At 39.1% G+C, this 25,323-nt stretch overlaps 1 protein-coding gene across 1 annotated transcript; it reads left to right on the forward strand.

Moving 5' to 3' along the window:
- The first annotated feature begins 128 nt into the window (after positions 1 to 128).
- LOC110062610 (cytoskeleton-associated protein 5-like) lies at positions 129 to 24,663 on the forward strand. The gene is made up of 45 exons (XM_089289031.1): positions 129 to 577; positions 673 to 872; positions 2,185 to 2,308; positions 2,628 to 2,707; positions 2,856 to 2,946; positions 3,494 to 3,574; positions 5,184 to 5,334; positions 5,804 to 5,904; positions 6,431 to 6,544; positions 6,947 to 7,141; positions 7,246 to 7,410; positions 8,245 to 8,373; positions 8,992 to 9,192; positions 9,299 to 9,409; positions 9,972 to 10,082; positions 10,347 to 10,439; positions 10,681 to 10,797; positions 10,933 to 11,004; positions 11,184 to 11,275; positions 11,423 to 11,480; positions 11,819 to 11,944; positions 12,211 to 12,371; positions 12,599 to 12,674; positions 12,750 to 12,848; positions 12,929 to 13,042; positions 13,515 to 13,643; positions 13,752 to 13,946; positions 14,947 to 15,171; positions 15,636 to 15,734; positions 15,854 to 16,003; positions 16,692 to 16,910; positions 17,129 to 17,264; positions 17,669 to 17,865; positions 18,167 to 18,354; positions 18,639 to 18,812; positions 19,164 to 19,658; positions 20,310 to 20,406; positions 20,562 to 20,750; positions 21,158 to 21,328; positions 21,643 to 21,732; positions 22,122 to 22,269; positions 22,552 to 22,623; positions 22,972 to 23,054; positions 23,140 to 23,244; positions 24,181 to 24,663. The coding sequence occupies exons 1-45, from the start codon at positions 521 to 523 to the stop codon at positions 24,292 to 24,294; spliced, it is 6,195 nt and encodes a 2,064-aa protein (XP_089145157.1). The 5' UTR covers positions 129 to 520; the 3' UTR covers positions 24,295 to 24,663.
- The last annotated feature ends 660 nt before the right edge of the window (positions 24,664 to 25,323 follow it).

Below are 25,323 nucleotides of genomic sequence, written 5' to 3' on the forward strand. Positions count from 1 at the left end.
TACATTAAGAAGATGTAGAGAAGCTGTGTGGAAAACATTTCTGGAGAGCAAACCTTGCATATAAGCATTCAATTTTTCCAAGGTAATCAGTCAGGCAAACCAAGTCTTTTTTTTTTGAACATTGAAGCCCGTGTCTGCAACATGCAATTCTTTTGCTTCTTTCTATTTTTCTTTGCCATTTTTCTACCATCCTGAATTCATCTAATTTTGCAAATTTTGGCTCCTCCTTAGGAAGTGGAGAAAATTGCCCTCCTTGCTAGTCACTAGTAATATTTTGGACGCTGACGATGTGAGACGTTTCGTGAGTCTTACACTCACGTTTATGAGGTCATCATTTCTGAAGCAAGGACCTGATTGGTGAGCGTTGATCACGTGCTCCCCTAGAGTCGGCCATTTCAAATGTTCGTTGAAAATTGCGGCGGAGGTAATCGTTGAAAATTGTATTTTCCAGCACATTTGCAAGAAAGTACGAGCTGCATTTGTACATAGATTAAGACGTCTGGAAAATATACGATAAGGCATGGCGGATGATGCCGATATTACAAAGCTGCCGCTCGAAGATCGCCTCGTACACAAGGTCAATAATTTCGCGCCGTAGAGGTTTGAACTTCCAATATTTTGGAAATGACAAGTAAATTCAGCTCATGCAAAAATTATATTTTTATAATCTAGGTATGGAAGGCGAGGTTAAGTGGGTACGAAGAGTTGGTAAAAATTTATAAAAAGATAGACGACGAAAACAACAATGAGTTTAATAAGTATCTGGGAATGCTCAAGAAGTTTGTGGTCGACAATAACGCTGTTGCTCAAGACAAGGGTCTCGAAGCCATTCTGGCTTTCTTAGAAGGTGCTTCGCCTTCTATCTCTGGAAGGTTAGTGCTCTCTGTTTTGCCTGTTATCAGTATTTCCTGACAGAAACATGCCATACAGAGGCGGTGTACGTCTATAGGAACTGTTATGTCAAAAACTATTATGCCTTTAATTAATTTGAACGGGTTCTCATTCAGGTTCGGTAACTAAGCTCTTATCGGACCTAGAAAATTATTGTATTTCTTAAAATGTGAAAGAAACAGTTCAGCCGTAATTCCAACCGCGCTCTGTAGAGTAAAGAGGGTCAGTAGATGTTAAAATTGCAATCAGTTGTAATTCACTTGGTAAATGAGATGTAAAAATATAATTTAATAACAATACAGTAATAAAAAATTGGGTCGCTAATATTTCACTTTTAATTCGGTGATTGTTATAGCAGTCAGGTCAGTTAGTTATAGTAGTTAGTTGCTATAGCAGTTAGATAGGTCCTTTCTTTACAACAAGGCAATCCCAGGATACATATAGTCAGAATCAACTGCTCCTTTCTCTTCTGGTCCACACTCGTGGAGCCCCCTGAAAGACTCCCACGAGGGGTCATCAATATAATGCAACAGTAGGTTCAGGGATCAAACTTAATCATATTATACAGACTTTGCTAGAGCTCAAATATGTCTCCCAGATAAGGGCCAGTTTGCAGCTAAGCATTATGGAGGCTGCATGGCTGAGTGGTCAGAGCGTCAGAATCGCAATCTAGTGGTGTTGCGTTCGAGTTCTGCTCTGACCACTACCTGAATTTGCTTCTTGGTAGCCCAAGTTCAAATCCTCAGCCATGCTAGCTTTGTAGGTAGCCAACTAGTGATGATGTTGTGTCTGGCAAACATGCACAGACAATTTCTTTCTGATTTTACCAATAATGACTGGTTTTTAGCCAGTCTCCATTGTAGCAACAACAACGACAACAACAACGACAACTTTTATTATGACTCGCATATTTGCAATTTAAATGGTTTGAACTCAGAGATGTCAGTAGTTCATGCATTTAATGTGGCTGTCCACCAAGCAAATTTTAAAGAAAGACTTTTTGCTTGCTGGCATTTTAATAACCAGAATGTAAACACTTTTTTTCAATTCACACTTTCTTTGAATAATAAAAATCTTTGACCCTGAAGGTATTGCTTAGGTCATCGAAATCTCAGTGATAAATAATGGCCAGTTTTAAACAATGCTTTATGCAAAAGTCACACCAGATCACATGGACTACCACTCCCCACTTGCCTGTGAACTGTCAGCTTCTAGCATTCCTCTCTATGCAGCATGTGATATACTAGTTAACTATTATAACATACTGATGCTTTAAGATGATTAACATTTCAGAGTTGCTGGAGATCTCATAGCTGGAGTAGTGACCAAGTGTTTAAATGCCAGACCAAAAACCAAGGAAAAGGGAATTGATATTATTTTGATGTACATTGAAGTCGAGAAACAAGACGTAGTTCAGGTAAGTGAAGAAAACGTCTACTTACCACAGTTCAATTCTGATATCAAATGTCTACTTCTCTTATTGGTCACCTGACTAGCAATGGTGTTAAACTACTAACACTTAATTTTTATGGAAATTTAAATTCACGTATGAATGGAAAAAATGTTTGACCTGTGACTGGCTTAATTGTTTAGGAATCAGTTTGTATATGCTGGGCAAAACCACATGGTATGGCTTGGAAGTAGAATCTCAGATATACGTATGTGCAATGCTTTTCAGTCTAGGAAATATGTGGTTAATATTTAAATATTTTTGTTGTTGTCCGTCTTTATATTAGGAGGAGGTCTTAAAAGGACTGGAGAACAAACAGCCTAAAATTGTTGCTGCTTGTACTAGTGTGCTGCGTCAAGCCATCAGGTGATTACTGATTTTCATTTGACTGGCTTGTTATGAAGGTTACCATTGCCACTTGCTGTCATCTTGGGATAGCTACATGTATAATAGTTCAAACAGCTTTGCCTTTAATATTCTAACGCGATGTACTACATACATCTTTTCTCAACAGTGAATTTGGTGGCAAAGTCTTTAGTTTAAAGCCCATTGTCAAAGTTCTACCTAAACTGTTTGATCACAGTGATAAAAATGTCAGGGAAGAGGTAAGCTGATGTACAAATTCTCCTTACTGGTCTGAATACATTTTTCATGTACTAGTCAGAAGAATTTGATTGCCAGTATAAACCTGCAGACACATCTGTTATTTTTCTTGGTTCTTGTATGGTTAAAGGCTGAAGGGTGTTTTTTATTGTTGACTTTATTATTGCTACGGTGTTGTAAGTGACATGTCAGTAATTTGAAAACTACTATTAATAGTGTAATTTAATAACATCATAATTTTGGAATGAACTCCTGACTACCTTGACTATCAGTGCTACTATAATGAGGAAAGGAATTGAAGTAAAATCTTGTTTTGTTCTCTTTCTGTGTACTGCGTCTGCCATCATGTAAATGTGAAACTTGGTAGCCCCTCATTCAAGGCATTGCAAAAGATTGGAGATGAAAATTTTGTTCCAGGTCTCTTGCGAAAAATGGTGACCGGCTCAATGAAAATCTTAGCCGGGAGACTATTTTCTTAGCTGCAACCCTGGTTCTGATTGTTTTTTGGTTGGCTATGAGTCGTTCATAGGCTGTGATTAATTTTAACAGGCCAAAGCCCTTGCCATTGAAATATACAAGTGGATCAGAGACATCATCAAAACACAGCTTCAGAATATAAAACCTGTTCAGGTATGTGTTATTATTGTTAGCAAACAGGAAATTTTCTCACGATGCCATGGCAACCTAGTCTCCTTCACAGCTGTTATTAGGGTTGTCATACAAGACTTCTCCTTACTAGTGGGAGAAGCATTGTGTGATGACCTTAACAGCGCAGGGCTCGACTGTCAAGAGAAAACCTTGGGGCCAGCTGACCCCTAAGTTTTCAGATTTAGTCACCAGCAAAAGTATTTCAGTGAAAATCATGAAAGTTAGTCATCAGTGAAAAAGATTTGGCGGTAGCAACGTCGAGCTCTGCAAAGGCTGCGAAGCAGACTAATGGAAACCATGCTGGTGTCTGACTGAGCTATGAAATTTGCCTCCTTTGAGAATTGAGTTGTTTTCTCTTCTAAACTAAATAAATCAACCCATTACACTCTATCAGACACAAATGATGCACTATTTTCCAACTGTTGCAAACTTGCATGGGGGATTGTATGGAAAAACTAATTAAAATCATTGTTTTCATTATTTTTAATAACAGATGAGTCATCAACCATATCATTATTAAAAGTAAATTTACATACTTAAAATTTAATAATAGTATTGAGTAATAATTCCAACACATACAGATTATTACTAAGTTTTATATTTGACCTACCCATGGAAATCCTTAAAATGTGCCAACAAAATTTAATTGCTTTCCAGGTCATTGGACATGCTTATAGAATAAATTGTTGTTTTATCATTTGAAGCTGAATGTTTATTAAACCATTTGATTAATTATTAAATGACCGTAGGGAAAAATTGTGTCATCACATGGCATATTCCTAACCACAGGTTTTATTTTCAGCTGTTCAATGCCTAATTACATGCAATATTTTGTGAACAAAATTAGGGTTTATTTTGGGGAGTAGCGTGCGTGATTGAGATGAAAACTGTGATTTTTAAAATTTTGAATTGACCAAAAGACTGCCTATAGGAAGTGGAAATGATTGAAAAATTGTTTGGATATGATGTAATGAGTTTTTGAGCCCAGTAATATGGAGATCATCATTGGCAATGTACTTTTCAGGGCTTTTGTGAAGAGAACACAAAACCTGTCTTGCAATGCCAAAGAAAAAAAGACTCAGATTTCAGTATTGCGTAATGCTCTGCCTTCTGAAAAATGTCACAATTTACCAGGTACCCCAGTAGAAAGGCTTTCCCTCAACACTACGGTAATGTTGATACCATTGATTTTGTTTAAGAGTGACCATTGTTATTGTAAGTTGTTGTTAATGTTATTGAAGATAGAATGTTGATTTGTTTTTCTTTTGTTAAGAATTAGCTTGTGTTTACGTGTGTATGCCCTCTTATATGTTCTGGGTCAGTTTTAGCACAATCATACAAAAAACGTTTGCCTATTTATGCATTTATACAATACATGTGCCATAACTTTTAATAATACTTAATAATATGACAAAAGAATTAACAAAGTCCAGGGGTTAGTTTCTTATGAAATCTTATCGTGTCATGGTAATTGAACTTAGTTTCCTTGGTTTGCAGGAACCAGCGCTAGGGTACACTGTGTTCTATCACCCCATCACTGGTTATTTTTCTCATCTTTTGTCTGATGTAAAGCTTTTTCAATGTTTTACAGTTAAAGGAGCTGGAAGAAGAATGGGGGAAGCTTCCACCGGCCCCGCCTGCCCCTACCAGATTCACCCGAAGTCAACAGCAGAAGATGGCAGAGCATGCAGCTGTTGCACCTGCCACTACTGATGGAGATGATGAATCAGCAACTGATGGAGGTTCTGTGGTTTTTGTATGAACAATAATTGAAATGAAGCTTGTTGGTTTCCTTTATATTTTGTTTCGCATACTGTCTTACACATAACATGTTCATGCCTCTATACATTTAGCATGTATTTTATCTTTGAGGGATCACAGGTCCTACGGAATCCTTTTTTTGGTCTTCCTGGTATTACCCCACCCTCTCTAACTGACTCCATGATAGGCTCAGTGCCTTAGCTCAGGTCAGGCTTTTAGCCAGGATTTAGAAGAGTGGGCATCCAAAATGTACTATAGGGTCTGCTCAAATGAACTTGTAAAGCAACATGTGAAAATTGAAAGAAAAAGTGAGTGTACTCGGGACACCTAGACACCCTAGCGTAAAGCTAAGCCTGGTTCAGGTTCTAGTGGTCATGCATCCTTGTTGGATTTTACAAGTTGACTGGGTTTGGAGCATTGTTTTGAAGTCACCTGCATTACTTTTTGTAGGTGGAGTGGCTGTCCCTGACCAGGAAGCTATTGATCCATATGAACTAATAGAGGCAGTTGAGATTCTTTCAAAACTTCCCAAGGACTTCTATGAAAATTTGGTCAGTACCAGTGGATAATTGATCACTGACAGTGATAAGATATGTTTGAATAAAGGTTGTGGTTACTAACTTATATTTTAATAGAAAGCTATCAGAACTAATAATCACAGAATACGTGGAAACAAATTAAAGTGATTATAGACAATGCTGGGGCTTAGAGCTCTAAAGTTCTAAGACAACACTAAAGCTGGCTCAAGTCCAACTAGCTTTTCTGGTCCTAGCACCACCAAAGCTTCCTTGAGTCTTTAGTTTTCAGTGAAATTTCAGTTTGGTTTTTAAACTCTTTTTCAGCCAGTGAATATCGATCTCCATTATTTCATTGCCACTATACAGAGTGTAATTATTATCAAAGAGGAAAATCATATTTTGTTCTAAAGAAGTTAGAAAATTAGAGTCTCCAATTTGAGAATATATTATAAAACTAACAGTAGACTGAACTATTTGGTCATCTTTCTATTCTTTGGATTTTATGCAGATTTAGTTACTGTGGAATTTTACTCACTTTATATGTTATTGAAATATACAGGAGAACAAGAAATGGCAAATAAGAAAGGAAGCATTAGAAGCACTTGAAAAACTTGTGTCAAATCCTAAACTGGAAGGAGGACAGTACGGAGAACTACTGGGTGCCTTGAAGAAAGTATGTACTGAGGCCTGCATTTCATAAGAGTTGCAAGCATATATAAGTAAAAGTACAAGAGGTCATAAGAGCCATACAAATGACACAAAATCCAAGCGCAAGAACAAGGATTGAAATGTTTGACTGTGTTGAGAGTTAACCAGAAATACTGACATGTGTGCTCTTGACAAAGGACTACCTTGTAATGTTAACTTGAAAAACTTGAAGAACTTGACAAACTTAAACAAAACTCAACAACTCCCAGTGGTAGTTGTTAAGTCTTGAAAATCAGTTCTGTTTATTTTCACCTTTGTCTGAAATAGCTCCTTGTTCATCAATATTCATGCTATGTGGTTGAAGCTGTTTTATGTAAAAGTCTTGTAATAAAGGCCCTCCTCATTTCTTCTGGTCATTTTTATTCAGATCATTACCAAGGATGCAAATGTTATAGTTGTGGCTCTAGCAGCCAAGTGCACTGGTCAGTTAGCGACAGGTCTGCGCAAGAAGTTCACACAGTATTCCTCCATGATAATAACTCCACTCTTGGAGAAATTTAAAGAAAAGAAAACAAATGTGGTGGCTGCTTTAAGAGAGGCTGTTGATGCTGTTTTCCTCACTGTAAGAAAGTCTAATGGTTTCCATTGTCAGATTTTGAACTTTTCTCAGTAGTATAGTTGTACAACCTGCATTGTAACTTACACTGTTGTTGTTTTCCAAATTAGACAAGCCTGTCTGCAATGCAAGAAGATCTTTTAGCAGTTCTTGAAAGCAAAAATCCTTCTGTCAAGGAGGAAACTATCCGATTTCTGGTTCGTTGCTTCAGCAAGAGCACACCAGCGGCACTGCCCAAGACTTTCCTGAAGCCAGTTTGTAGCAGTCTTCTGAAGGTAAGAGCTTATAAAATGAATTCTTAATGTTTAACCATATTAATTGTAGATTGATACATATAAACAGTTGTCACAATAGCACATTCACAGACAGACCAGTGACTAGTAAAATTTAAAACTGGCCAGCTGATTTGATCAACAGTTTTGAATAGTAAAGAAAAGGTACACCATTGAGCTCGTTCAGGCGTCTTTCAATTTCGTGACTGCAGTACCTGTAAAGGCTGTTGGGATCTTTTAACCCTGACAGTTGTCCAAATCTAATTTCTCTTTATAGCTTGCAAGAGCATCATGGTTTTTTTGGCTCTTATTTCACGGTGGAGACAAGCGACAGCCGGAAACACGTCAGTCTATGTTCACAGGCTAATTTCTCTGGATGCGTGTACATTATCATCAATGTCTTTAACAAGTGTACAAATGACTAGACAAAAATTTTCAAATAGTTGATTAAAACAGGAAATACTTTTAGTTTAACACCAAGTTTTCAAAACGTATCTCAAAAGAAATGTGTAGGAACAGTTTAAAAGAATTAATATTTTTGAGATTGCACTTGTAAGATAAAGCATCAACATGAAATGTCATGGCAGAAATCAATATTAGGGGACGTTAGATTTGAGTGTGAGTACGAGATCAAGTACGAGTAGAACGACTTTTCAATTCTAGTTTTCAGGCTTCACGTTATCACAACACATACCCATCTTATACCTAAAACCAGCATGAAGAACTAGAGCTCTGGAAATGTCACTGATTAGAAAATCGAAAATCGTACTTGTACTCAATCTCGTACTCATGGTCCAATCTAAAGCTCTCTATTGAAAATGAGTTATTATGTTGTAGAGGATGGATGATACTTCAGGTCCTGTAAGAGATGCAACGGCAGAGGCATTAGGTACATTGCTGAAGGTTATGGGAGAGAGACCTTTAAACCCATACATTGAACAACTTGATAAAATCAAGATGGACAAGGTGACTGGCATGCTTTGTTGTTATAAAAATAGTTATTTGCCCTCATGCTCTAAAAACAGTCATTGCTATGTATGGTGTTATATAGTAGGATTTGTTATTGGTTGGGCTATCTTGTGGAACTTTTTTCTGTTGTAAGCAATAATTGTTTTGTTGAAGTGGTCAGCAGCTGTTTTAATTAGCTAAAACTGGTATCTGAAGCTGGGGAGTTCTGGGGAAACCAATCTGGGCGTGGTTTCAGCATTAAAAAATCTGGATGATTTACATTCCTAAGCGATGATGATAGTGAGCATCCCCAGCCTTTTCACCTGACATTTCTCCCAGTATCTGAACTACATTGTACAGCATAGCTTCCTCACAGAAAGATACTTCTGTCATAAGCGTTTGCTTGTAAACATCGTTTTAATATTTAACTTACGTGTAAGTATTCCTCTTACTCAATGATTTACATGTGACAGTAAAAAGGCTGTTTATTGAAACCACTACCAAAAACTTGATACAGAATTAGAGGAATTTACCCATGATTCAGGGTTACCTTACAGATAACTGCAATATCCTTCATTTATAAACTTCACAACTGGTTGTATTTTGTTCTACCAACATACCTGTTTTGTTCTATAGGTCAAAGAATGTGCTGAGAAGGCGGAAGTGAGTGCCGTTCCTGGCAGTGCAGCTGCTAAACCAGCTAGTGCTGGGGCAACCAGTACGGATGGTGGCAAGAAAGAGGCAGCAGCGGTCAAGAAGCCGGCTCAGAAATCATCCAAACCTGCTGGTAAAGCAACTGATTCTGCCAAACCTGTTTCAGCTTCTTCTAGCTCAGGGGTGAGTACATTAAGATGCATGAGGATGGCTCTTGACTGGGAGATATTGGGAATGTGTAAAGAGCTGTCTATTTATTTGGGCTAATAATACTGATATGTTTTTCAAGCCCCCAAAGAAGAAACCAGCAGCAGGTGGTAGTGGAAAAGCAGTGAAAGGAAAGAAGAAGGCATCTGCTACTACTTACGATAGTGAGGAACCAACTGAACAAGAGATGTCGGTAAGAAATATGTGCCATGGGTGTTTTTTTACTTACGTAATAGCAGTGCTGCCAGTAAGTTTTTACCAGCAATGGTCGAGTTCACCCCTAATGTCAAGGGCGTCATGTAATAAGTCATGGATTATGGCCCCTGAGGACGAGCCTCTGATTGGGTATTTATGGAAAAAAGTATTTTTTGCTGGCCATGTATAACACAGGGGTTTTATCAGGGGCCAGGCACCAGGCAAATTGTCTGGTTGTTAGGATGATTTTGGTTGCCTGGTTTGAACATCAAAAGGAAGGTTTTCTTACAAAGAAGTTACTGTAAGTTCAAAAACTAAATTGCTTGGCTGTTAAAACCAGTTTCCCTCCTGCTGAAAATGTTAACGAAACCCCTGATAAAATATCAGTCAAAAGAAATTGTCTAAAAGTATTCAGAAATTATTTATAGAGTGGAAACAATTTTTATTATGAAGCAATCTGTTTCCGAATGAATTTCAATTTAGGCTAATGTTTTAAATGCACAAGGTCGAATTCATTTTTTTAGTCACTCAAAACTACATTGTTATCCAATTCTGTTCAGCCAGAAGATGTCGACGCAAAAGCGGCAGAGATGATCTCTGAAGCTATATTAAACCAGCTTGTGCATGCCAACTGGAAGGAGAGACTAGCTGGTATAGAAGCTGTTACTGAGGTAATGTTTGCATACTGCTATTAAGTTTGATGGCTGAGTGAATGTAACCTTCGTAATATGGAGTGGGTGGAACCATGTTCACATTGAGCACTGTGCCCAGTGGCATTCCAATATGTTGTTAACTGAAGAAACAGTTTTGCTTCAATCAAGGGTTGACTGAGTGTCAGTGTATTTAAGAGCATTTTACTAAAAAAAAATAATGTGTTCACACTTCAGTTACATGTCTTGTATGTTGATGTATATTTTGTTGTGTTTTAATGGCAGCTTGTGAAGGGTATGGATCCAAAAACTACTCCATCTCAAGTCCTGATCAGAGTTCTTGCCAAGAAACCTGGCTGGAAAGATACTAACTTCCAGGTAAATTTTAACTAAAACATGTTTTCATTCACTTTGTTGAAATCAGGATTCCACTGTAATTGCTGGGGAGTAACCTTTGATGGACTTATATCGCATTTAGAGAGAATAGCCTAAGCAATTACTCCTTGTTGCTGAAGAGTACAGCAGAGCTATAAATACTGTCATTGTTGTTTTTGTTGTAATCAATTTGCTATGCCCAGTGACAGACAATGTTTCCCATTTATTTTGCATGTACTTACAGGTTCTGAAGGCGAAGTTTGCTCTGTGTCAGTATATAGCACAGAACATCAAGACGTTTTCTAAACGCAGTGCTTTTTATGCTCTTGATGGGTTGGTGGACAAGATTGGAGATATAAAGGTGACCCAAGAAGCTACATTAATTTGGTTCTACTGTTTGCAGTATGCTGTTTTCACAATAACCTCTTCTAGTGGCTCTATGTCAGTTTGCTGAAAATTTTCCCCATTTTTACGAGACATATATTTTATTCCACAGTTGAAGGATGTGAGCAAAGAAACACTCACTACATTTGCTGTGGTGATATCTCTTAACTACATAAGCTTGAAGGTGAGCAAGTAATTCATCTGACTTTTAGTTTACATGATTATGAATGCTTCATGTATTTATTTTTGTGGTGATGCAGCAATGACATCTTGAAATCAATGATTGGTACGTAGTGATTTTAGTTCAATGGTTTGTTATTTTGAGTTTTCAAACTGAATTTTGCAATTATTGTGTTATTATAGGTTTCAAAACATGCTGGCTCACAGAAGAACCCCAAAGTTCTGGCAGAATCTCTTAACTGGCTCTCTGATGCAGTCAAAGCATTTGGTTTCAAGTAAGTTAAAGTATAAACCATTCATAGTCAAAAACGTTCATTCACAGTAATGTACAATTACATTGTTATTGACATTGTTTTTAGTTGCATGTATGTGGCTACTAACTTGTGATTGGTTTTAATTATTCCTTCATTGTTTTATTAAAGAATTGACCTCAAGCCACACATCAGCTACATCAAGGAAGCGTTGACAAATACAAACCCAGTAAGTAAACTGTTGAGAGACCAGATAAATTATATATTTCTGTCTGTCTGCCTGCCTGCCTTTGTCAGTGAGTCAGTCCATCCTACTGTCTGTCCGTCAGTCTGTCTGTCACTCAGCCAATATCAGGGTTTTGGTTTCTGTGGGCTAAATTTTTTTTATGGTTTAATAGATGAATCTAAATTTTACAATATTCAACATAAGTCATGTACTAGATACTTGTGAGATGCAGTAAACACGGTAGTCTGTTCACAGCGATGTTTGAACAGAGTATAAACATTGGTGAGTGTGTTGGTAGAAGGATGAATTCTTACACACGTTGCTGTACAAAATGTTTTCAGGCTGTCCGCACTGCTGCCATCTCATTGCTTGGTACGCTGCACATGTATGTGGGAGCCAGTCTTAGGATGTTCTTTGAGGAAGAGAAGCCAGCTCTCTTGCAGCAAATTGATGCAGAGTTTGAAAAGGTACAGTTGTTTATTAATACGCCATTTCCACGTTACCTTGTGCGTCTGTTTCAAAACAAGTCCTCTGGCACAACCTTTAATGTGAAAATGAGTTTGATTTGCACGACAATGAACCTGTAGGAGGAATACATTTTCATATGAATATTTTATCATGAAGAGTTGTTTTGACACAGAGGTAAAAGGCAACTCAGAAATAACCAATTTGTTGTAGGTTTAGTCTAATTCAGATACGCTAGCTTGTTATAACACATAATTTTCTTTCACAGATGAAGGATGAGAAACCTCCAGCGCCCACGCTAGGCCTGTCTCCTAAGGGAGCTGATGATGAAGAGGGAGGAGAGGATGGAGAAGATGGTGGGGGGGAAGGAGAGGAAGCTGTTGCACCAACTGTCAATTTAGCCGATCTTGTTCCTAGGAATGATATAAGGTAAATTATTGAATACGTCTTACACCAATTTCCTTTAGTTTGACGGAATTTTTAAAAGGAGTAAGATCTTGATTACTAGATCTTTTTGCAGTATAAAGTTTAGGTTGAAGTTTGTTCAAATTTTTTCTCACGCAAATTTTTGGACACATATACAAAAGCATAGAAACGTTTCAAAGGAATACATCAGATCATAATGCATCCTGTTAAGTGCAAAATGTTTGTTTTAGTGATCAGATAAAGCCAGCACTGATTACAGAGCTTGGAGACAAGAATTGGAAAGTCAGAGGCGAGGCCCTTCAAAAGGTAACAAGTTGGAACAACTCTGGATTATTTCAGCAGTAAATATTATATTTCTAATGTTGTGATCTTCTGCTCTAGTTGATAGATATACTATCTGCTGCAAAGTTTATCACTCCTGAGCTAGGAGAACTGCCCCCAGCTTTGAAGGCTCGTTTGGGCGACTCCAACAAAAATCTGGTGAGTGTTGAATGCAGTGGTTTAGTCGCGAGATGGCAACAAGATCTTAACGGCAATTACTGTGTTTTCGTTTTTGTTAGGTGACCATAACACTGAATATCTGCACAACATTAGCAACTGCTATGGGTCCACAAATTAACAGGCACCTGAAGACTCTAGGTGCAGGAATATTCAGTACATTAGCAGATGCCAAGGTAAGCGTTAACAATACAGTCAAATCTCCACTAACGGCCACCTATCCGCAACGGCTACTTTATTATGTCGCGGCGGATGGTCCATACATTCACTAAAACGCTTCCCAAACTGCCAAAATAACCTCTCTACAACGGCCAGTTAACCAACGACTAAGGAAACCCCATTTTTCACTGTAAAAGGGCACAAAACTTGATCCGTACCGTTTGTCTTTGGTCTCTGTTTCTGTTTAGTTACTGTTGTAGTGATATATTTTGATTGCGTTACGTATTTATATTATACAATAAGCATTTTTTAACAATAAAAATGTTGTCCTCCCCATAACGGCCACTACAACGGCCGTTTTCCTCTGTCCGCAGCGTGACTGTTGTGGAGAGTTTCTACTGTTCATGTGTTTGTCAATTGTAGTTAACCGTTTAGTCATTACGCAAATTGTGGAAAATGATATCTTCGGTCTTTATTTTTATGTTCTAGAACACTGTCAGAGCTGCTGGAATCACCGCTCTGAATGCCTGGCACAAAGAAATAGGATTAGCGCCATTTATTGAAGGCGAGGTCATCTTTGGAGCTCTAAGCACCGAGAATCCAAATCTAAGAACAGAGGTAACGAATTCTGCCCAACATCCACCTCACTTTTATTGAACGGCTCCTTGACGTTCTTCGCAGATCTTAAATTGTTTCCGTTGTCTGATTTGTGTTTGCATTCTTTAGGTGTTAGGCTGGTTAGAGGAGAAGTTACCTGTAGAAAAGAACCTTCCTTCCACTCTAGTTGCTGTAGTAGCACCTTTGTATTCCTGTTTAGAGGATCGTAGTGTTGATGTCAGGAAGAAAGCTCAAGCTGTGGTGCCTCTTATGATGCAGCATGTTGGCTGGGACACCATGTGTAAACAGGCCAATAAACTTAAGGTTAGGTTAGGTTTCTGGATAATATGTTATTTGCCGGCTGGGAGGTCCGTATAGTAAAAAACTGTGACCGAGGTCTTGAAAATGCTGCCCGAGGCCGCAGACCTGGGGCAGCATTTTCAAGCCCGAGGTCGCAGTTTTGCACTTTACGGACCAACCCTAAGCCGGTAAATAACTTATTTATTTTTTCTTTTCTCTCTCTCTCAAATCACTCTTATGATTGTTGACGTTTTTTCACACACACGTGCGCGCGGTATCTTGGAAAAAAAAATTAAAAATCGTCCTGTTATCATTGTACTGTAAGGGCAAGTTTAAAAGTAAATAGTTTGAACTTAAGGGTTCATTTTAGTTTGTCTACTGTGATCGTCCGAGGTCTTGAGAAAGATTGTTAGTGATAATGAGATAATCTGATCGGTCGTAAAATCAAAATGCAATTGCCTGAGACATGACTTCAAAACTGACAACAAACAAACTCCAAAAAGTACGCCAGCTCAGGTCGTGGAAGCTTCATTCCTTCATTCCCAACGACAGTCTTAGTAGGGACTGCTTACCCCAAGCGACTTGTTCACAGCTGTTTGGATGATTATTGACCTACTACAAGTACCTGTTGCACATTTTCGTGTTTGAGTGTCCATGTCGTAATCCATTCATTACTTTCATTCTCACTTCCTAATCGGTCTCCGTCATTTCTCGAATACTGTTCTGCAAAACTGAAGCATCTTGAAAAGTCTAGCCTAACTTTTTTCAAGTTCGTCGTTTGTAATCCGTGTCAATCTTCTCCATCCTCAACCATCCTTGATCCTTTATGGTTTATTATGATCTCTTTGGTGTTTCTCTGTCGTAGAAAGCTATTATTTTCAGGTTTCCTTCAATTTAAAGTTAATTTTGTACGTGGCCAAAATAACTGAAAATACCGTGACTGAGCTCCTTTAAGAGCTTTCCAACGATTGTAGAATGTTTTAGAGCTTGGTAAAATAAATCACTTTTTCCCAATAATTTGCAGCCTGCTTCAAAATCCAGTGTAATGCCAATTCTAGAGAAGGCAAAAGGATCCCTCCCTGAGCCCACAAAAGGCCCAGGCAAACCAGCGGCTGCTAAACCAGCCAGCAGCAAGACTCAGGCAGACTCATCAGCCACATCCGGCGGAAGTGCGTCATCATCAGCCTCATCTACGTCATCATCTGGTAACAAGAAAACCAAGCCCGGAAGCAAGCCGGCGGAATCGAAGGCAAGTAGAGTATCCGAGGGAAGTTTGACTCTTGGACGATCACTCAGTATGATTAGGTTGAGATGAAGTTTTAAGTAATTGATTAAGTAATTGAAGACTTAAGTAATTGTTCCTGAAAAGCCCCATTGGGGAGGTAACAATAAAGTATGTATGTAGTATGTATGTAAGTTTTCCAGATCTCCCTGTACATTGAAAACAAAGAGAAAAAGGGGTCTTCCAATTAATCTCGACGGGCAAGAGAACCAAAGCTTCGTCGGCTGAAGAAAATACACTGTACGTTGAGAATCCTTCATTGAGGGTGTAAAAGTTGTAAAGGGGTCACGATGTTTTGCGACAATTTTCCAAGCCCATGAGAAACCCTGATAGACAAGATCTCCTCACTGGTCTCAATACATTTCTTGTATTATATGTTTGAAGAATTTTGCTTCTTATCACAACAAACAAGTTTATTTTTGTGATTGCAGTCATCCAAGAAGTCCTCGGCAGATGCGGAAATTGAAGGCCCGCCTCTCTTGAGACACAACGGCAAAGATGGCCGGTTTAAAGACGAAAAAGACCTCAAGGTCAGAATTATTCTCCTTGTAGTTTCTATGCTTAACTCTCGTGTCCTCCGCGGGAAAACCTTTGGCATCTCTTTATTGAAACTGTTCGTGACCGGAGTCTTTTCTCCTCCTTTTTTCAGGTGTTAAAGTGGAATTTCACTGCTCCCAGAGCGGAGTTTGTTGAACAGCTTAAGGAACAGATGAGGCCCTGCTTTGGAAAGACATTGCACACGAACTTGTTTCACGCTGACTTCAAGTATCATCTTATTGGAATAAGCACCATGCAGCAGGTATTGCAACGGTACAACGTAACTTGCCATCAGAAAAAATTCATCCCATGGACAAAGTTTCGTTCCCGGTTTTTCTCACATCCATGGCGCATAAACTGTCCTAAAGCAATCACAGCCTGCGTTTTACACAGTTTATTGTTCTAAACTTGGTTACCTCAAGTCTCGCAGACTATTTAATGATAAATTCCATTTCAACTATATAAACAAGAGGGCAAAATATGATCAATCTGACTAATCACTGTTGACAAACTTTACACGAGTCGTAGCCGATACTATCGTGGCTATTTAAACTGACCAATCACCTTCAACGGACAAGAGTTCTAACATCCCCGACTAACCCTACTAACTACCACATTTAACTTGACTCTGCAGATAATACTGCCGCTCGGGTTGTCCAAATTTCAGTCACCATCAGTTCTTTTCAGAACTATAACCAGCCTGACAATCACACTATACCAACTACAGTGGAACCTCGTTACTCCGATCACCAACGGCCAAAAAAAATTTGGCCGTATTAAAAGGGTTCTTTGAATACAAAAATGACTGACTGAGCTTTTGTTGGGGCCAGAATAAGGTGGCCGTGATAAAGAGGTGGCCATATTAACGGGTTGTCCGTAAGGCTTGGTTCCACTGTACTGATACTCATGGGCTCAAATCATTGACTAAGTTATGTTGACATTGTTCACAGTGTGCTGTACCGCCATCAGACGCACCTTACCAAACAGAAGTGATCCAGTCATTAGATCTGATCCTCAAGTGGGTCACCTTACGGTTCTTTGATACCAACACCACAATACTCATCAAATGTCTGGAGCTCATGGACGCTATATTCGTCATGTTAGCGCAGGCTGATTATCAAATGTTAGAGTTTGAAGCTTCCAGTTTTATTCCTTATCTTGTTCAAAAGGTGAGTTACATGGAAAATGATTGATTTCACAGCTTCTCAAGTTGTGTGTAAAACTGCAATGATAAATCATGTCTTCTGCCTTCATATCTTTCTCCGCAGTTCAAATAGATGATTTTCTTATATTAACTTGTATGGAAATTGTAAGGTAGAATCAAACAGTACTTTCAAGACATTTTCTATGAACTCGCTGTTAATACAGTGGTTATTTTCGTTAAAAGGTTGGCGATCCAAAGGATGTTGTGAGAAAGATGATTCGTAATCTGTTTAAACTGCTCACAAAGATTTACCCTGCGAGTAAACTGTTTAACTATGTCATGGAGGGTATCACGTCCAAGAACTCCAAGACAAGAATGGGTAAGTTCCGTCTTTGCTATTTGTTGTAGTTTTTTTATAGATCTTATTTTGCAGAGAATAATGGAACGAATTCAAGAGTTGTAATTTATGGCATTTAAGGTTTGATATCTTCCTGAGCTTTAGACTACGAGTAGTCCCTCTTTCGCTTAGTCCCTCGTGCGTGACGCGAAAGAAAACCGCGAGAAAAAAATGGCCGCGCGAAATCCTGAAGGCTCCTAGCCCCCCAGAATTTCGTGCGGTCAATTTTTTCTCGCGAATTTCTTTCGCGTCACGCACGACGGACTAAGCGAAAGAGGGACTACTCGTAGTTTACCTGAGCTTGTATTATTGTAAGCAGCATAATCAAGTTGCGGTCTCCTTAAATGGTTTGTGTTTTATTTTATTGTGTTAATTTGTTTTTGAAGAATGCCTTGAAGAGCTTGGTTCTCTGATCCAAGTGTACGGTATGAACGTGTGCCAACCCACCCCTCCCAAGGCTCTGGCGGCCATCGCTGCTCAGATAGGCGACAGAGATAACGGAGTGAGAAATGCCGCATTGAATGCTGTGGTGGAAGCTTACTTTCTTATTGGAGAGAAAACGTGCTACAAGTACTGTTCACAGGTCAGTAAGCTGGTCCGCGGACTGACATAAACATGGGCTGCACACGGCTTTTTACGGCCCTGAAAAGGCCTTGTCTGGGGTATGCAATTTGTTCAGAAAGTTACCCCAAAGCAAGTCAAAGGTGAAGATATTAAAGCTGTGAGATCAAAGACTTGTTGACTGACTGGGAGGTCAGATAAGGATATTTTTCTGTGATTCTCAATCATTCTGCACAGACCTCAATGTGATTATTCCCACCGCATTATTTTGAGGACTGCCTGTAGTTGAAATAAGTAAGTCAGTTCTCTCATTCTCTTTACAGCTGTCTGACAAGGACCTTGCGTATTTAGAGGAACGTATAAAACGATCTTCAAAGAATCGTCCGAACACCGCTCCTGCAAATGAAAACACAACAAAGACCAGCGTCAGTGCACGCGGAGGGAGTGACTCTTCAGCCAATGGAGGCAAGAAAAGAGAGGAGAAAAGACCCGGCAAGGCACAGATGGCAAGGTAACTTTAATATAACTCACCTTTTTACGGTCGAAATCTTCTAATTCTGTTGAAGCTAGAAAGGTAAAGATTACGTGAAAATTGCAGGACGCAGTTCGCGTGTTTTTTTTCTTTCTTTCTCTTTTTTTTTGTGAAGTTTGGAATACCAACCGAAACATTTCGGAACGTTGTGGCAAATTGAAACGTGCACTGAGACTGCAATCAACTGCTACTTAACGTACAGGCGCTTCATACTCTAACATGTGTCTTCAGAGTTTTACTTTCCAGCATATTTTTGTCTACAGGCCTGTCACAGCACCCGCACCAAGACAGTCTGACAATATCCGGCGGGAGTTCAGTCTTGATATTGATGGCATTGAAGGAGATGATTTACATCATGAAGTGGCTGTACCGACACTGGAGACTAATGAAGCTTTAGATGACTTGATCAGTGCACCTGTACACAAACCTCACACCAAGTGAGTATCGACATCCAGTTTCCTCCAGCCGTTCTTCATACATTTGTATGGAACTGGTTGGGAGAAGTTGAGTTATATCTGGACACAAAGCATCAAAATTTGTGTTATTTTTCATGAATTTTCTGCCTCGCCCTTGTCTTTCTTCCGTTTCTTGACGATCCCAACAAATGGCTCACAAAGCGAAAGAGTCTTATTTCCCATTAAAAGAATTAAGTGAAATATGTCTTTTTGTGAGCTGATCTGTGCTTTATGCCCTGTGACTTTCTATTTGAATTTGTTATGGTGTATTAATGAGAAGTCATTTTGAGTTTCGATGACCTTGGTATGTTTTTTTGTATTTTGTTTTCTCAGAAACCCCGCCTCTCCTCATATGGGAGTGTTCAGCCGGACAAACCCGACCGCGGCTTTCAACTACGTCATCTCTCAGATAGCCAGCGGTGACGTCACGGCTAGTACCCAGGCCCTAGTACAGTTTGAAAAAGTAGTACGGAATAAAAACCACAAGGAAGTCAGTAAACACATCGACCAGTTTCTGAATGCCGTCTCCCTTCAACTGAACATGATCCTCACCACACACATCCCTAACATTGAATCCGGCCAGCAGCCAGAGGCGACAGTGCTGAGACTCATCAACTGTCTGACGGACACCATGTTGGGTGTGTTCTCCAGCCCTCCGCTCGCTCGCGCCGTGTCCCGCAGCTCACTGAAGCAGGTGATGCAGGTGCTGATAACGGTGTTGTCAGATGATCGCTTGGCGGCTCTGGAGGATGGGCCACAGATATTGAGAGCTATTAATATTTTGATGGTCAAGGTGATCGAGATGTCTGACCAGACGTATGTTTTAGGGTGAGTCAGGTGCTGTGCTGTGTTCATTTATGTTCCTAAAGACCATATATAATGACAATCCACTGATCCTCGCATTCTCGAATGCATTAAATTCATTAACTTTAAACAAAGGAAATCACGACCGTGACGGTGCTTGGATATCCGATCTTAATTAGCATAGATTCTTACGATTTTATTTCTCCGTTTTCTCCTTAGTTTTAACTTCGAAGAAGATATATCAAACACTCCAGACTTCTTTAACCACATTTCCAAACACCTCGAGGTTCGTCAAAAATACTCCGCTGTGCCTCGGATTTTTGAACTCTCTTCTCGGTGTTTGGAGATGTGGTGAAAAGCGGTCTTTCCAATTCGTGTTTTTTTTTTTTTCCTTTTTTTTTTTAACATTACATCGTTAGTCATCCTCACGTCCTGCTAATTCTTGTTATTTGTACTTTTCTACAAACGCAAATCATCTTAGTTGGGGTTTCTCAGATGACGACACGCCTTTGTGATGGGGGTTCAGTTCTCCAGGTGTTGTTAAATTTTAGGAAGATAAAGTGATTGAGGCGGGCGCAGGTGTGGACGAGGGCAAACTGGCTTCTTTTGACTATTGAATATTGTTGCTGTGCGTTGACATGGCTTGTAATACTGTAAACTGTGTTGCTGTTTCAGCTCCTTGATCAAACTCCTACAAGACTGTCTCAAGCTTCTTCAAGAGACCACCGGCACGTCGCTCAGCTCGCCCAAGTTTCTTGACCTCGTTATGAAGGTAAACTTCTTCTGCGTCCCTCTGTTTGGCTCCACAAGTGACATCTAGACTCACAAAATGCCACCTATTTCTAAAGAATTTGACTAAACTTAATATGATTTTCATTTCACACCATCTACATAATGCTTCATGACAGCTTTTTTTTGTTCCGCCAGTGTCTTTGGAAAGTTGTTCGCAGTTTACCTAAAAACATCTCAGATGTGAAAGTGGATCAGATTCTTTTGGATATTCACACGTTCCTGTTGACTCACCCGGATCAGATGTGGAAAAACCGCGCTGATGATACACCGCTCAGAACTATCAAGACTGTGCTGTACACGCTAGGGAAACTCAAGAAACAAGAGGTCAGTAAAAACGATCGAGATCTGATTTCTCCTCACAATACCACCAATACATTGTCAATCAGGGGGGTAATGAGAATAATGAAAATCATCAACTAGGTGAAATTTGTTGATCTAACACTGAATTCTCAGAATTAATATTAAATGAAATCTATAGTATTCAGTAAAGAGAATTGCTATATTTTATGCTGCTTGAGGGCTGAAAGGTAAAGAACAGTTGTAGAACTTTCAGCAGGTTGATTTGAGTACCGTTCTTTAAGCCCGTCAGATGTTCTCGAACGCAGAAGATTAAGGATTTCTGTGGCTGAGAATTGAGGGATTTCTTTGGTTTGGGTCTTGTTTGTGTGTGGAGGGGTAGAGGGGAGATTTTGGTAACGCCTGTCATGTGACCCTGTTTTTGTTTATCGCAGATCTTAGATTGTCTGGGGTTGATAGATGATCCAGATAGTAGCGAAGTTGCCGCGTACTTGAAGAAAATTCTGAAGAGCAATGGTCGCCGAGGCACCGAGAATCACGTGAACGGAAGTGACTCAACGACGCCACGTAGGGCCTCGGTACCAGACCTCTTGGTGGGGGTTGATGTAAGTAGCATTGACAAGAACAAATGTAACGAAAATACGTAAAGCTTTGTTGGTTTTCATAATAGTTGCAATATATGGCAAACCGAATTTTAGACAGACGGCCTGAACTTTTCAAGTTTTCATCTTAAATTGACTGATGCTGGCAACCTTGATGTAACTCAGTGATATTAGAAGGAATTATCAGTTAAGTTTGGCATATTATATCTCCACCGCGAGAACCCCTTGAAAAGTCAAAACAGGCCTTGTGAGTTTTTTCGAGGGAATGAATCATGTGAAATGAAAGGACTTAATTCTTTCACTGTGTTCTGTTGCAGGGCGGAAACAAGTTCCAAAACAAAGAGAAGATCAATGAGAAGCTAGCGGAGATATTCGCTAAGATAGGCTCAAAAGAAAACACCAGAGAGGTGAGGAGTGAAGAGTATTGTGAACATTGTTAACCACACTGACGATAGTTTTTGAAAACGAACGGACGGAGGGACGAAAGAACAAACGAACGAAAGAACGAACAAACGAAGGAACAAACGAACGAACGAGTGATAGAACCAATCCATTACAAGTACAGAATCAGGCTATTTTTTAGTAATAAAACTAACTGTGAGCACCATCTTAAGCTATTTAGGTAGTGTTTAGGAATGGACCAGATCGCCTTAAGGAGACATGTCGACTTGATATCGATACTAAGATCTTGATCAAGGTCACTTGCTTTTTGCTTCATTCAGATTTAGTTCACGAGAAGCTTTTGCTCGTTGTTGAAATTAAATAAGGTTGTTCGTTTTTTTTTCTCTCGTTTCAGGGCTTAGCTGAGCTTTATGACTTCAAACAAAAATATCCCGAGGCTGACATTGATCCATTTCTCAAACGAACTTCCGAGTTTTTCCAGAGTTACATCGAGAGAGGATTAAAAAATATCGAGATGGAGAGAAAAGGAAGAAAAGTAACAGGTACTGTGTTTTAAGGGATTTATAGACTAACTGGTCCGTTGCATGGAGCAATTAAATGGATTGTACAGAGGTGAAATTTAGGGAGCTGCCCTCAAGTCAAGACATTTTTGGCGATGACTAAGTCTAAAAGTTCCCCTATTAATAACAACTGAGTAATTCTCTCTCATTTATTATTATTATTATTATTATTATTATTTATTATTATTGTTATCATTGTTATTATTATTATTATTATTATTTATTTTTATTATTTATTTATTTATTTATTTATTTGTTTTGCAGGAAACGGTTCTTCCTCGGGGATATCGACTGCAGCAGTCAGCTCTGCGAATTCCACAGCGGCGGAAAACACTGGTAAATAAAATTGATTCAAGAATATTACCTGCAAAACAATATCCATAAGATGAGTGAGAGAGTAGTTCGCAATTGAATTTCAAAGGAAACCCTAACCTGAATGGAAATTGCGAATTTCGCGTCTTTTACCTGCTAACAGAGTCGCCTGGATCAAAGTGACTCTGCTAGCACGGTACACGTCTTTCGTTTTCGCATTTTGTTTCTTCGACATCGTTAGTCACATTCACTTCTCAGTAGGCTCCTGACGTTTTTCGAATACTGTTTTACCAAATCAAATCAATAGTTTTGCGTTTTTCTTTTGGAGATTTTCGAAATCCTGCTAAGCGATTTTTCCTTTGTTATTCGCAGACGATGCCGACTCGTACAGAGACCGACTAAAGGTGCTTAGAATGAGAGCTGGCCTTGATAACGGCGCCAACACTGAATCAAAGGTTCGTGTACATCTCTTTACAATACGCAGTATTCCGCAAAATTTATGCATATTTTACTTTCCTCTATTGAATATTTACAATTTAGAAAACGGAAAAGGCAGACCAGCGCGTTCCCGAGTATGGAGGAGATCCTTCGTTAGACGATCAGAGGCTCTCAGAGGCAGACAAACGGCCTTCCTACACAAATATCGTAAGTACCAATGTGTTTTTACTAGCGTAACAGATCATTTCCGTGCCCAGGAGAGAAGTTAGAGAATCGACTCAGAAAATTCCATTTTGATCACATAGGTAGGTCCATAGAGATCAGTGTGGTGTCTCTGATTGGTTGATCCTCGGTTGAATTTTCGCGCGCAAATGGCATCCAATCAGGGAAGGGCACGGTCGTTGTAGTTCTGCGCCATCGTTGTAGAGTTTTTTGGGTCGAATCAGAAGAATATAGAGTAAGTTCACGTGACGTCATCAAATTCTCAAATCCAAAACTAAAGAGCCACTAAAGGTTTTATTCTCATCAGGCATAAGAAATACTAAATTTATATCTGTTTACAACTTCGTTTGGAAACCAGCGCATTTTGAATTTCGGAATTATGGCGCTGCCTGACATAAAGCTAATATCGCGTTTGTCGAAAAATATACACTTATCTCGTGGTTTTTAGCCATTTTAGGAGTTAAATTATTAGGATAAGTGCTTGTGTTGATGTTTTTTTGGTTCAGTTCAGATAATCAGTCGACTTGATAGCCAAAGTAAGTTCTAGATGTTTACACCATTTTCCGGCCGCCATATTGGAGGACTAAGGAGGTCATCCAAAATGGCGGCTCCATACAAGACTCTATAATTTTGCGCGGAACATTTCAACGAATTTCTCAACTTTGGGACAACGCACACACCTTAAACTTGGAGAACTGTCTTCTTTACTTATCGTCTGTAATATCACAATTTCTTGACTTTATCCATTGAATGGTTTTTGATTTTATTATTTTTTTTGCGTGACAATGAACACACTATTGCTTGTGTATGTTTAGTTAAGGGCATGTGTTTATATATATATATATATCTTGTATCATTTTCCTTCATGGTATTCGTTTGTAAGTTGATGGAAGCTTCATGTTCGTCTTTCCTTTTTTTCAGCCCGCAGTCATTTCACAGTCGACGGATACCAGTGATTCGATATCTGCGGATCCAGACAGTATATTGGACATCAAGAAAAGACTTGAACGCATTAAGAACAATTCAAGAAACTGACAAACTATTTCATGATGTTCTTCACGAGCAACTGGCAAAACAAAAACTAGCGTGAAGAAGTACGTCAAAACAAAAGATGTAAAGGGAAAGGCAAAAGCAGCTACTGGAACGAAAAGTGGCAAAAAATTGGAATGTAGATTCCTTAACCCCAAAGAGGCACTTACTATGTGCAGAATATGGGCTTCTGTTGCGAAGAGCGTTGGACTCAAGCAATGAAGTTCTTGATCAATTTTTCATATGGTTTTGTTGCGTTTCGCATCACTGAGCCAATCAAGACGAAGATAATGATAGAATTCACAATGGACTCAGTCTTGTGTTTGCAACGAAATCTGACAATTGCTACGAAGGATTTTGCTAAAAAAAAAAGAATCTTTTTGAGGTGTTACAGTTTTTCGCTTTTAAACGGAATGACTGGGAAATCATAGTACCATTTGCTTATATCGCTAGTATCTTATCCTGATCAGTGCAGCCATTTCTGTTGTTACCCAGCCTGTAATAGTGACGGCTCCGGGTTGTTCGAAAGGTAGATAACCCTATCCACCGATAAATCACTATCCAGTGGATAGCGTGGTTTGGTTTGTAAACACTGATCCACTGGATAGCGATTTATCCGGTGCCTTCGAACAACCGGGGTCAGGAAAATATCCATAAATGGTACTACTTCCTGTCAGTTTATTGATTACAAGATTGTGTGACGCTTTTGATGTCACGCGTGGTCACGGGTGTTGGTGTCGCCGCTCAAAAATAAAGAGCTTTATATTTTTGACTCGGTTAGTTATAATTGTTCATATTAGATAAAAGTGTGGTTATTGTTTGTAAAAAAATCTAGTGTACAGTATAATAGCTTGCTTGTACATATTGAAATTAAACAAAAAAAACAGTTTGAGGGTTGCTGATGTTTTTCTAGCCGCCGAATTTATTTTGCGGTCCACAGAGAGGAAGAGAATATACATGTTGTATGAACCCCATTCATAAATGGTTACGAGTTTAAAATTCTTTTGTATGCATTTGAATTAGCCTCACTAAACT

Source organism: Orbicella faveolata, unplaced genomic scaffold, assembly GCF_042242905.1.
Source record: "Orbicella faveolata isolate gen_17 unplaced genomic scaffold, um_ofav_v1 contig_2, whole genome shotgun sequence".
NCBI classification, from domain to species: domain Eukaryota; kingdom Metazoa; phylum Cnidaria; class Anthozoa; order Scleractinia; family Merulinidae; genus Orbicella; species Orbicella faveolata.